The 12315-nt window shown below is 39.7% G+C and overlaps 1 protein-coding gene and 1 long non-coding RNA gene across 18 annotated transcripts in view; one reads left to right on the plus strand and one right to left on the minus strand.

Moving 5' to 3' along the window:
- The window catches only part of MYT1L (myelin transcription factor 1 like), a 288821-nt gene that overhangs the window by 202218 nt on the left and 74288 nt on the right, over window positions 1-12315 (plus strand). For 12 of the 17 annotated variants that reach the window (XM_081906010.1, XM_081906001.1, XM_081906002.1 and 9 more), the window contains one exon: window positions 8372-9346. The exons of 1 other annotated variant lie outside the window; for it this stretch is intronic. In XM_081906010.1, coding sequence (XP_081762136.1) covers window positions 8372-9346 — 975 coding nt within the window. The remainder of the gene's footprint in view (window positions 1-8371; window positions 9347-12315) is intronic. 4 more of the 17 variants (XM_081906012.1, XM_081906015.1, XM_081906003.1 and 1 more) reach the window with 1 other exon arrangement.
- LOC309367329 overlaps window positions 6594-12315 on the minus strand; it is a 182171-nt gene continuing 176449 nt past the window's right edge. Inside the window, exon 3 of the long non-coding RNA XR_014167046.1 lies at window positions 6594-6643. This is a non-coding gene — a long non-coding RNA (uncharacterized lncRNA). The remainder of the gene's footprint in view (window positions 6644-12315) is intronic.

Raw genomic sequence — 12315 nt, forward strand, 5'->3', positions numbered from 1 at the left:
TGACATTCGTGAGGAGCCTCTTGACAGAGCCTGGCCACGTAGTCAGATGCCTGCATATATTTTTCCTACTCACCTCCCTCTCTCAGCAATTAAACTTCCTTGATAACTTAGTGCTTGGGACCACTGCAACTTATGAAATGGTTCAATCTGTGAAGCCTCAGAATCTACTGAGAAATAATTATTTATTGCATTGAAGCTTTTGCTGAAGTTGCCAAACAAATCTGTTTTCTATATCTCTGGCTATAATTCCATACCTTTCCTACACTTACTTCTTATCAAAATAATTCACTCTCAGCTTGACCTGATACTTGCTCTGGGGTGGGGAGTGAAGAGTTCGATTTCACATCTCTAAAGTTTCAGGGATGGAGAACCTGTGGATCTCCAGATGTTGTTGGAGGCCAACAGCTATCAGCCCCAACCAGCATGGTCATTGTTCAGGGATGGTGGCAGTCATAGTCCAAGAACAGCTGGAGAACCACAGGTTTCCTACCCCTGCTTTATTTCCATCCTATCTGCATATTTACTATTCCATCCACATGCACCGTAAATTGATTCAAGCAGGTTGTGCCATGTTACTGATATAGTGATTATGATGTATTTACTGATCATGAGTTTGTCTGTTCCATTTGGCGCAAATGAGAAGTACACAAACTTAAATGCATGTGCAGGAAAGGTATTAGGAAGCCTACCAATAACCCACTTACTTATTAACTCTTTTAAAAATCACAATTGGAAGCTGCAGCAGCTGCTGCTGCTGCTATTGTTTAAACAGAGGGCTGAACTCTGCAGGGTGTGCTGCCTGCAAGGTGACTTGCCAGGCATCACTGGATGGATATGGTAGAGGCGAAACATGGTCCACAGTTTACCTGAATTGCATAAAGCATCTCATTCAGGCTTAATAAATTGATTTTAGGAAATCATAAAGCATACTGCAACAGCAAACACAAATGGATAGAGAAAACAAATTCAAGTGGAGTGAATTAGTTCTGTTTGCAAGCAAGTAGGTCAAATGCTGCAGCACAAAGAAATTGGAAGTAATGAGGATAGAGCCAAGTATAACCATATTAGAATGAGCAAAACAGGTTGAGGATTGGGCAGAAATCTTGTGCTGCATTTATGTGAATCATCAGCAGTTGCGGGGGGAGTGCATTTGGCTTATACGTTCAGTGGGCAAAAGAATTTGGATATGCCCAGTTTACATTGAGACCTAAGCATTTAACTGTATTCTTGAGGGTGAAATCCTACGTATGCTTACTTGGAAGGGAGTCTTATTGAATTCAGCAGGGCAGCTGAGTGAACATGCATAGAATAGAAATATCGGGCTGTGAGTCCAATGAATTTCATCAGGATTCAAGCCTACTTAATTTATCCGGATTGTATCCTATGCGTACTGATTTGGCTTTATAATGTGGTCTACATATTGATCCTGAACATTTGTTTCAGAATATCTGTTCGGGTCACAAGCATATAAATGCCAATGCCGTACCTGCAAAACATCATGTTAGGTAATGTTAAGTGGGCATAGCTGCTGCTGCGCAATATCTTCCCTACTTACATGCTAGCTGAACAGGTTTTAAGATCAGCTGTTAATTTGCAAATGACTTGTGATGGGCTTATAAATAACAAATGCTGTAGGTCTGTGACAGACTTGAGTAGGATGCATTATAGATGATAAAGCACCATCAACAGAAGACGTGCTAGAGATAGTCACTATCTATGAATGAATAGACCTTTTTGACTCTGCTGACAATCAATTACTTTGTATTAAACTGAGGCGGGCAACCTATTTAGCATGGACGGACATAATGGAAATGCTTGATGAGGCAGAGGACTGAAGCTAATTCAGATATTATACACTGCATGTCAAAGTTTCACCACACCTAGAAATCTTTAATATAAATTATTTTTTCAAAACAAAACAAAACAAATATCCTTAACTGGTCTGCAACTTTTTTTTTGGAACAGTCTTCATGTATGCTGTTCAAAACACAACTATTTTCCCTTGATGAATGAACTGTTGAGATGTACTGAGAATAGGTAAAGGGACCCCTGACCATTAGGTCCAGTCGCGACCGACTCTGGGATTGCGGCACTCATCTCGCTTTATTGACCGAGGGAGCCGGTGTACAGCTTCCGGTCATGTGGCCAGCATGACTAAGCCGCTTCTGGTGAACCAGAGCAGCGCACGGAAATGCCGTTTACCTTCCCGTCGGAGTGGTACCTATTTATCTACTTGCACTTTGACGTGCTTTTGAACTGCTAGGTTGGCAGGAGCAGGGACCGAGCAACGGAAGCTCATCCCATCGCGAGGATTCGAACCGCCAACCTTCTGATCGGCAAGTCCTAGGCTCTGTGGTTTAGACCACAGCGCCACCTGTGTCCCTGTACTGAGAATAAGGGCCTCAATGTTTAAACAAGCTCATGTGGGGAAAAGCTAACCTTGAGGTACCCTCATGATGGTCGCAAGCTGTTCAGAGCCAACCCATGGCATTCCAGATGTTGCTCAACTACTATCCCAATGGCCCTTGATAACAGGTGGGCTGTTGGGGTCTCGCAGCATCTGAAGGGCCATGGGTTACTCACAACTATCCTAGAGGTAATGATGGGGGAGAAATTAATTCCATTCATGTTGTACATCAACCTGAGTTATTCAGTTCTTGAACTAAAATACAGCTACCCTTCAAAATTTGCACTTCTCCAAATTATGTGGTGCAGTTCTCCTGTGAAAATAATAAACAAATATTATGCAAAACTGCATACAAAAACCATCTACTACTGAGCCACTTTCAAGATCCTGAATGATAAGCAAAAGGGTGGGTGCATGGACGGCAAGTTGTAAGCAACCACAAATTGTGACATCGGGGGACACGGGAAACAAATAAAAAAAAATTCACCACACCTAGGAGACATATGCCTGTATATCTAAAGTTGCTTACCCCAGAAGTAAGTCAACATTTAAAAATTACAACCTGGGATTGGGTGGAAAATATATAGTTTTGAGTTTATCCCTGCACGCATACGGGTTGGAATCTTTCTTTTAAAAAATAGAATACATAGTAATATACTGGTAATATACTGTCCATGGGACACTTGTATTTAGCCCTGTATTAAGCCTCAAATCTGTAAGTTTTGTAAGGCAAAGACACCTCTGAAACCTTCTGAATTGGGCCAACCAACATATTCCTTTCTATGGTGGTGCTAAATATGAGGGGGAAAGGGAAATGGGATGTTAAGGGGGGAGAGAAAAGAGGATGAAAAGAAACACAGGAGTTGAGGAAAGAGGGAAAGTGAAAGTAATTGTTGTGCAAATATAAAAGATTCAGATAAAGAGATAAGGGCTGCCATACATCCTGGAGAGAAGGGTTGCTTTGTCCTGGATGTTAGTCAAGTCAATTGGAAGAATCACATTTTTTTGCGTTTTTCTCCTGGCAACCCTACAAGAGAGTAGAGAGTGCTATGAGATGGAGTGAGAGAAAGGAGAAGAGTTAATGAAGATGGGAGTGCCAAGACAAATGTGCTGCAAAGGAAGCAGAAAGAAAAAAAGGGGGTTAATAGAATGGGCTAAAATGTGACACATACTCTTGAGTAAAAACCACTGTCAGTTTTTTGAATTGTGCACCTCTGCTCTACACTTGAGGCAGCCAGGTGAATGGGGGGGGAAATCAAGACTTGCTAAAGGAGTATAGGACCAGGTTTGGGGGATATAACATGGCTGCAGGCAACTCTGTGTGTTTAAGAAACGTCTTTGAGGGAGAAGTGGTTTTTAAGGAGGGAATCTGCAGAGAAGAAAGTGTTGGCTTGTCAGGATAAACGAAGGTTGTCCAAAGCACATGGAACAGCATGGGTGATGGCACAAAGGCAAAGACAGGTAGAGAGAATCAAAGAGAGTGATAGCGGATCAGTTTGCACAGAACAGAGACAGCAAGAAAGGGGGTATGGAGAGATGAGAGAAGCGTCAAGGCCAAAGAAGTGGAGAGCCTTAAATGTAAGGATCAGGAGGTGCTTGAAGTTCATTAAAGTGACACAAAGAGACAGTGCAGAGATTTAAGCAGAGGCGCCTCCCAGAGAAGAAATTGATTTTAACAGAAGCATTTCAAATTGAGAGGAAGAGAGGTGGCAGGATATCTAAAAAAGAAGGATGCGGTTTGATAGGGGAGAGAGATGATGCGGGATGCATGGGTGAAACCTTTAATGCTGGCATAGTTAGGGAAGATGACAGCAGTGCTTCCAAGAGTTTTGAAATGACTACAAATTTTCCAAGTATTCTAAAGTAGATTTGTGTGTGTGTGTGTGTGTGTGTGTGTGTGTGTGTGTGTGTAAGAGGGAGAGTGCAGTTAATTTCATAGGGGCAATAGATCAATGATAGAAAAGCAAAATTCTGTATAATGAGACATGGATGTCTGACCTATGCACAAAAGAGCCCCAAATCAACACATATTGTGGCCAGAGGCTTTTTGCACTCACTCTCTATGAAGGAAAAATCCCTATTTACCTGTGCAGAATATACTTGTCATAGTAGATATTGGAAAAACCATTATGTGAGTAGATCTTTCATTTCTTCTTTGGTCTGCTGTTGCACTGCCTGCTGTTTGCACCAGAAAGATGATGGTTGCATTTTTTAAGTCGAGGTCGTGGGATCTGTGCCCCTTCAGTTGCTATTGGAACATCTCTGGAGCCAATGGGAGTTGGAATCAAAACAACATATGGAAGACCACAGGTTCCCCACTCCAACGCCACCCCTGCCATTTTAGTCGAACTTTTAAAAGCCATCATAATGATTTGCTTCCCACCATTCTGTTAAAAAGCTCCTTCACAAACTGACCCAGATGCATTTCCCATTATAAAAATTTTTGGGAGCCTTTGTCTGTGAGGATTATGACAGCTACCAATACTAAATTATAGTTGCATTCTTCATCATAATCCCTGAAACACTGACATATGTTTCAGAATACAAAGAAACATCGAAAAGCAACCGAGGGAAATGTGGCGTCTTCCAATATGTGTGCTGTGCTTTAGAACCCCGACTTAGCATGGTTCTAGAATGCCTGGGAAGCCTCCACAAATGCACCTCCTACTTTTGCCCTCCAACTCATTTATTTACTTACTTTTATTTTTACATCTATACCCTGCAGATCACGTTTATACACCAGCAGATTGATGTTTGCTCTGATTTAGAGTGAAAGAGTGGGTTTTCCCTGGAGAAGGGGTGGGGCAAGGAGAAAACCACTTGGACCCATGCCTAGAAAGTGTGGGTCAAGCGGGAAACCACTCAGACCCATGCTTTCTAGGCACAGGGCAAGCAGAAGTGTGGGCGAGCCCTTAATGCTGTACACAAATGCCTGAAGAGGTATTGTCCCTCACCATCGTTTCAGAAAACCTGTACCTAATTGGGTTATTGTCATAGTCAACCCATTGCTACTTTGTGCATGGCTTGTGCATGGCTCTCCTCTAACAGCAAATACTCCTTACTACCTCAGCTCATTGCATGAGTTCATAACTAGGCATTTCTCATGCCATGTTCTCCATTCAGTATTTCACCACAATTCACAACTATCTCAGTTTTCTTTTTCCCTCCATAAAGGCTATCCCTGCAGATCAGGACTCTTGACCATTGTGTCTATGGAACAATCTGATTTTATGATTATTGAAAAGTGATTAAGAAAAATTGAAGCAAGATATGTTCCAGCCTCAACACACTTGTGGCATGTAGCATGATTCCACAGATACCTCAAGTTGCAGGGTCCCAATCCTGAGGAGTCTGTGGAATGGAAGAAATTGACACTTCAAAGCGATAATACACATTTTTCTAGAAGGATAGTTAGGGTGGTTTTGTTCTTTGGTATGTGTGCATTTTAGTGATTGTACTGTTCACAATGACCTTAAGTCAACTGTACTGTGTGGGGGGAAGGAGTGTAGCTTGGCTGTTAACCATTCTTTGCTGAAGAGGCTGCCAGTGATTACACCTTCGGTAGTATGCATGTGCTGCAAGATCCTTACTTGTATTTGCCCAATACACAAAATGCAGGACCTATCTGCATACAAGGATGGAGCCTATTTCTCCCTTTGCCTAATGAAAGGATGATCAGAGCCCTGTCAGAGCCAACAATGTGATTCACATCTCTAACATGCAGCTTGTACATTTCTTGGGCCTGCTGGCAAACTGCAGTTCAAAAACTTTTCCCACACATTGATTGGCTTCTCCAGTTTGCAGGACTGGACTACTATGAACTAAGTCTCTGAAAAATCTCATTTTGGACCACTTCGCAACCCTGTAATAATTGCTTCAATTCTTTTAGTAATTTTTAGTTTGACCTCTGGCACAAAGGTAAGGGGAAGTTCCCGTGGTAAAAACTGAAGAAAGCTGCCATAAAAATAAATTACCGTATTTTTTGCTCTATAAGACTCACTTTTCTCTCTCCTAAAAAGTAAGGGAAAATGTGTGTGCGTCTTATGGAGCGAATGCAGTCTGCACAGCTATCACAGAAGCCAGAACAGCAAGAGGGATTGCTGCTTTCGCTGCGCAGTGATCCCTCTTGCTCTTCTGGCTTCTGAGATTCAGAATATTTTTTTTCTTGTTTTCCTACTCCAAAAACTAGGTGCGTCTTGTGGTCTGGTGCGTCTTATAGAGCGAAAAATACAGTAGCTGGGAATTCCTTTCTGAGTGCGATTGAAACAAATAGTCAGCATGGCAAATGGGATATATGTGGATGGAGGACTTGTGTACATTGCAAGGATTCTCTTGGGTGTGCTGTGTATCTTACATGCTGCAGTCCTCTGTGGAATCTTTGTTATTGAGGACAAGCACCACAGTGGCAGGTGGAGGCAAAAGTGAGTTCTAAAATTAAAACATGGTGGGGTTTCTTTTGGTAGAGTTAAAAACTTGGAATCTGGAGCTACCCGGATCCACCCCCTCTTCTTCCCCATTCACACATCACTAGTGTTGCTTTAAAAGGTAAACCATACCGAGGCCCAGTTTTTTTCATATTTACAAGGATGGCTTTGGATTCTAAGCCTACATGGTGGAAACTAGTTTCATGGCTGCTTCGGGTGGTGGGAATGGCTGGAAACAACAATCTATATTTCAACACTGCCCTCTGCTGACCGGAGGCATGAAAGGTTGCTTATATCCAACAACCACAATGTTATCTTTAATGGCTCAGCTTTTGCTTATGGAGGGGAAGAGAAGTCATTCACATATATGGCCAGGGGAGAAGGGAGTACGTATTCATTCATGGGGAGGGGGGGTGTTAAGGGAAAGGAAAGAAAGCTGCTCCCTGCCACTTTGTGACCCCAGCTACTGAGAATCTAGGTTGTTCCATCCTGCGTCGTCGTCCCAACCTGGTTGTTGTTTCTGCTTGATTGGCAGATCGTTAAGGGTTGCTGAGGAATGGCTTTCATATATAGATGAACAATATTATTTGTGTAATGGATAGCTACCATTCATTTCAACAGTTCCAACAGGCATTACAGGATAAATGAATCTATTTGTTATGGAACCATTATAAGAACAGAAATATCAACAAAATGTCTACCTGTGATAATGTAGCACATAGGTTAATAAGCACTTACTGGTATTTAGCAAGTATTACTATCGTGAAAGATTTTGTTAAGGTTTTTTGCCTGCTTTGTTTGGACAAACAAAATGCTTTCTGAGAATGCATGCATATGCCTTTATGTACTTGTATTTTTTAAATTATATGCTGGAGATATGCAGTCTATAATTATTAATTGAAACATCCAACTACTACATATTTCCCCAAGAGCCCCATGTCTTTTGATCCTCTTGGAAAATGTGATTACTAATATAATATAATATAATATAATATAATGTAATATAAATACTATAATATATGTTAGTGTTGTGGAGCTTAAATGAATAACCTTTTAGGTGTGTGTGTGCATGTGTGTGTGTGTATCCCCAAGTGTTAACTGCTGAACAATAGGATTGGGGATATTTGGAAAGAACACACACAAGTAAACTAGCACAAATAATCCAACTGTTTTCAAAAAGCAAATTAGAAAGAAAAGATCAAAATAGAAGTTTAAAAACCATTTGAGATTATAATGTCAAATAAAAAAAATTGGTAAGAAAATATGTTTTCTAACCCCCTTAATGCTTCACTAAGAAATTAGCAAAGGTATAAGTGTCCTTTTCTCCATAAGAACCATCAGTTTTCTTAATCCTGTAACCTAAAATTAAATTAATATGGTTTTCTTAGTGCTTATGAGCCACTGTATGCTAAAGTATGATTGATAGGCGGTTTGTGTTCTGTCCATGGCACTGCAAAAACAGTTCCAGTTCTAGCCACTTTTTTCCCTTTCCTTTTCCATTTCTCTTTCTTTCTTTGTTCTTTTTTTTTCTCCTATGCAGAGGACCATCAAATGAATTGTCACAATACTCGAATGCAAGACACAGAAAAAGATGATAACAATAATGATGAGTATGATAATTACGATGAACTGGTGGCAAAGTCATTGTTAAATCTTGGCAAAATTGCAGAGGATGCAGCGTACAGAGCCAGGACAGAATCAGAAATGAATAGCAATACATCTAATAGCCTGGAAGACGATAGCGACAAAAATGAAAATGTTGGTCGTAAGAGTGAGCTGAGTTTAGATTTAGACAGTGACGTTGTTAGGGAAACTGTGGACTCGCTGAAATTGTTAGCACAAGGACATGGTGTAGTGCTTTCAGAAAATGTTAATGACAGAAATTATGCAGACAGTATGTCTCAGCAAGAAAACAGGAATATGAACTATGGGATGTTGGGGAAGCCTACCAACAATGGGCTTACAGAAAAAATGGTGGAAGAGAGCGATGAAGAAGTATGTCTCAGCAGCCTGGAATGTTTGAGGAACCAATGTTTTGATTTGGCCAGGAAACTCAGCGAGACAAACCCGCAGGAAAGGAATCAACAGCAAAACATGAATTCTCGCCAACATGCCCGGCAAGAAGAAGATTTCCAAGGAAGGACATCTGATAGGAATTATTCTGATATGATGAACTTAATGAGGCTTGAAGAACAGTTGAGCCCCAGATCTAGAACTTTTTCTAGCTGTGCAAAAGAGGACGGGTGTCACGAAAGAGATGACGACACCACCTCTGTAACTTCAGATAGGTCGGAGGAGGTATTTGATATGACAAAAGGAAACTTAACGCTGCTTGAGAAAGCGATTGCTTTAGAAACAGAAAGAGCAAAAGCCATGCGGGAAAAAATGGCAATGGAAGCTGGAAGGAGGGATAATATGAGATCCTATGAGGAGCAGTCTCCAAGACAGCTTTCTGGAGACGACAGGAAGTCTAAGTCCAGTGACGGCCATGTCAAAAAGCCATATTATGGTAAAGGTAATATTTCTATCTAATGTATGTTGTATTATGATGAACTATGGGGTGAATCTTAACAAGCCATGCACCTGAATGTGTTTTTTTGCACTCAAAAAATAATTCTAGAAGCACAAGTAGTTCAAAGTAATGCTCTGTGTCTTTAGGTAGATCATTACGTCATGCCAGGAGAAGCAAAGGGAATAAGAGATCATGTTAAAAGAGAGAAGGTTGTCCTGAAATGCTGAAATATATTTTATGATTTTAAAACTAAAGGCAAATACATCTTGCATGAATTGACTTATACGTTAAGATTTTGTGCAAGACAGCCAATTAGCTGGGAAATGCATATTTTTATAGACTGGACTGTGTGGGGCATCTTGATTTATAAAATTATAACCAGATGGTGGTTATTGATGAACCCTCTCCCATATAAAATGTAGAGTTGCTTGATAGAAATTGAATAGTATCTGAGTGACCGATAACATGAGATAGGGGCAATGACTGCACATTAATTATCTTTAATAGTAAGGTAATGGAAATCATTTGCTATGCAAGGCATGCTTTGGCCTGGGCTGAGATCAATAGCAATTTCTTTCTTATATGCATTCCACTCCACTGGTTTCATGCCTTTGTGGAAATAGCTAAGGTGCTACCATAACAATTATCCAATATATAAGACCAAAAAAGACAAAACATAAACAATTACCCTAACCATGTATTATGTCTAGGTATATACAATGTAAATATCAACATGCTATTTTTATGAGTCTGCATTCTTGTAAAGTTTCCCAACAGCAGAATACTTTTCACTCCCATTAACTTTAATGGGAGTTGAGGAATCTGAATCATTGGAGGGAGGTGTGAATAACCTAGATGGTTATGGATGATGCTGTGATTTCCAGAGCATCACTTTATTAAATTGTTATTCTGTGTTTTTTAAAAAAATATTATGAACTTGGTAACAGGGCTGTAAAGTATAATTATGATATTAAAACATTATTTTCAATATATCTGCACAGGAGACTTTTTCTTTCCTTAAGCAAAGTTTGTAAGACAAATAAAAGACCCATATATATATAAGCTACATAAGTATGATGAAAGCATGAAGCTTTCTTGCAATCCAGTTTTGAGCCACTGTCGTACACTAACACCTGAGTTATTGACTGCATTTGAGGCAGTTTGCCCAATACATTTTTCTGTACATGCAAACTACTTTGGGACACACACTTGTATGAACAAGTGTAATGTATGGGCAATGAAATCATGGATGTGGCCAGCATCAATTTGTATGACTGGCAAACAGTTTCACCATGGTTGCCACAATTATGGGAATCGCTTTTGGCATGCTATGCACATTATGCTTGTCCAGGCAAATTAATATCTTAAATTGTTCAGGAATGCTTATTTTTATGGACAAGGAAAAACCCACTGTCACATTACATGCTACAATAAAGTAATGTGTATATACTTCAATATTTTAATCTGTTATTGCAATTAAGGAAAAAATACAGTCTGTTTTTTAAAAAGAAAAGAAAGCACTGTACGAATCAGCAAATAGTTGAGAAACCATTCAAGTAAAAATTACAAAAAAAATAATGTGCTTATCTTACAGAATATATTATAATATGCCCTTAACCAGACCCAATATCATTTAAACATTAACACCTCAGGGGGAAAAGAAGGTGCTTCTGTACCTCTGGGAGTTTGAACGTAAATATAAGCAATGATGCTTACAGGAGTCACAAGCGATACCTGGATCTAAAGTTGAAAGTTTAGGCAATGTTAACCTCAAACTTGGGGTCCAGACTCAATTCTTTTCAAAGAGCAGGATAAAATAAATAACCATATACCTTCTTTGCTCTACTGTAAAAAATTTAAAAGCGAATGAATGAAGGCTATGTCCTTCTAACACCACTCATCATCAAGTACAGGTGATTCCCTCAACTGTGTCTCCTCTTGGGGGAGATGTGGGGTACACATCTCAGGGAATATACACACACTTTAATGCAGGGAAGAAAATGCATCAAAAGGAATGCGTAACAATTCTGTCTCCACTGCTTTCCTATGGTGGGTTCCAAAAACATTGCGAGAGGCAATCCTTTCTATAGATATATGCTTTTCCATGTTAGAAAGTATCCGGATGTCTTTGTGTCCTTAACCTCACCGTTGCAAAATTATATCTGATAATATTGCACTCCTGACTGGACAATTGTATCAAGAGTTGGTAGAGAACAACAACTTTCCCTATGGCAATAGGGAAATATTTATGAGGCAGTCATGTTGTTAAATTGAATTACCCAAGTGTCAGTATTAGGTTCTCCTTCAATATTTTCTTACACAGTACTAGATAAAGCTATTTCCATTCCTTGTTTGGACCAAATAACCATTTTGATAGTAAAGCTCCATAACAGTCACCTAGAAACAAAGAGAGCCTGCCCCACATTTCTGATTCGCTCAGCCTAACTTGTTTCCAGGATTGTACTTGAAATACACTACTCATTAGTGACTACAGTTAAAACATTGATTTTATGAGTAGGCAGATTTGAGTTTCAAAGTAAAATGTGAATACTGTATGGTTCAGCACCATGGGTAGCAATAATTCAGTAATATTCATTGATCTTAGTGATGGCCCCCTCATTTATTATCTAATTAACTAAGATGTGAAGATTTATACTCTTTTGGGTTAAGTGTACCTTGTTGCACTTGATTATTGTGATATGAAATAGAAATAACCAAAATACTCTGAGAGATAGTCAACTAAATCATACTAAAAGTAGGCCCATTGAATTCAATGGGTCAGCTCTGAGTTTGACTGATATTGGATATCACCCAGTGCTCTTAGTGGCTGGATTCTTTGGACCACAATATAACATATCAGAGTGCTTTATGTAAAGAGTTCCATAAAGCTTTATGTATGCAAATGAATGGTATGGCTGTCAAGAGGTAACATAACTTCAGAGACATAGAGAAAGACATTGATGAGTTCTATT

Source organism: Podarcis melisellensis, assembly GCF_964234715.1.
Source record: "Podarcis melisellensis genome assembly, chromosome: 3".
Classification (NCBI taxonomy): domain Eukaryota; kingdom Metazoa; phylum Chordata; class Lepidosauria; order Squamata; family Lacertidae; genus Podarcis; species Podarcis melisellensis.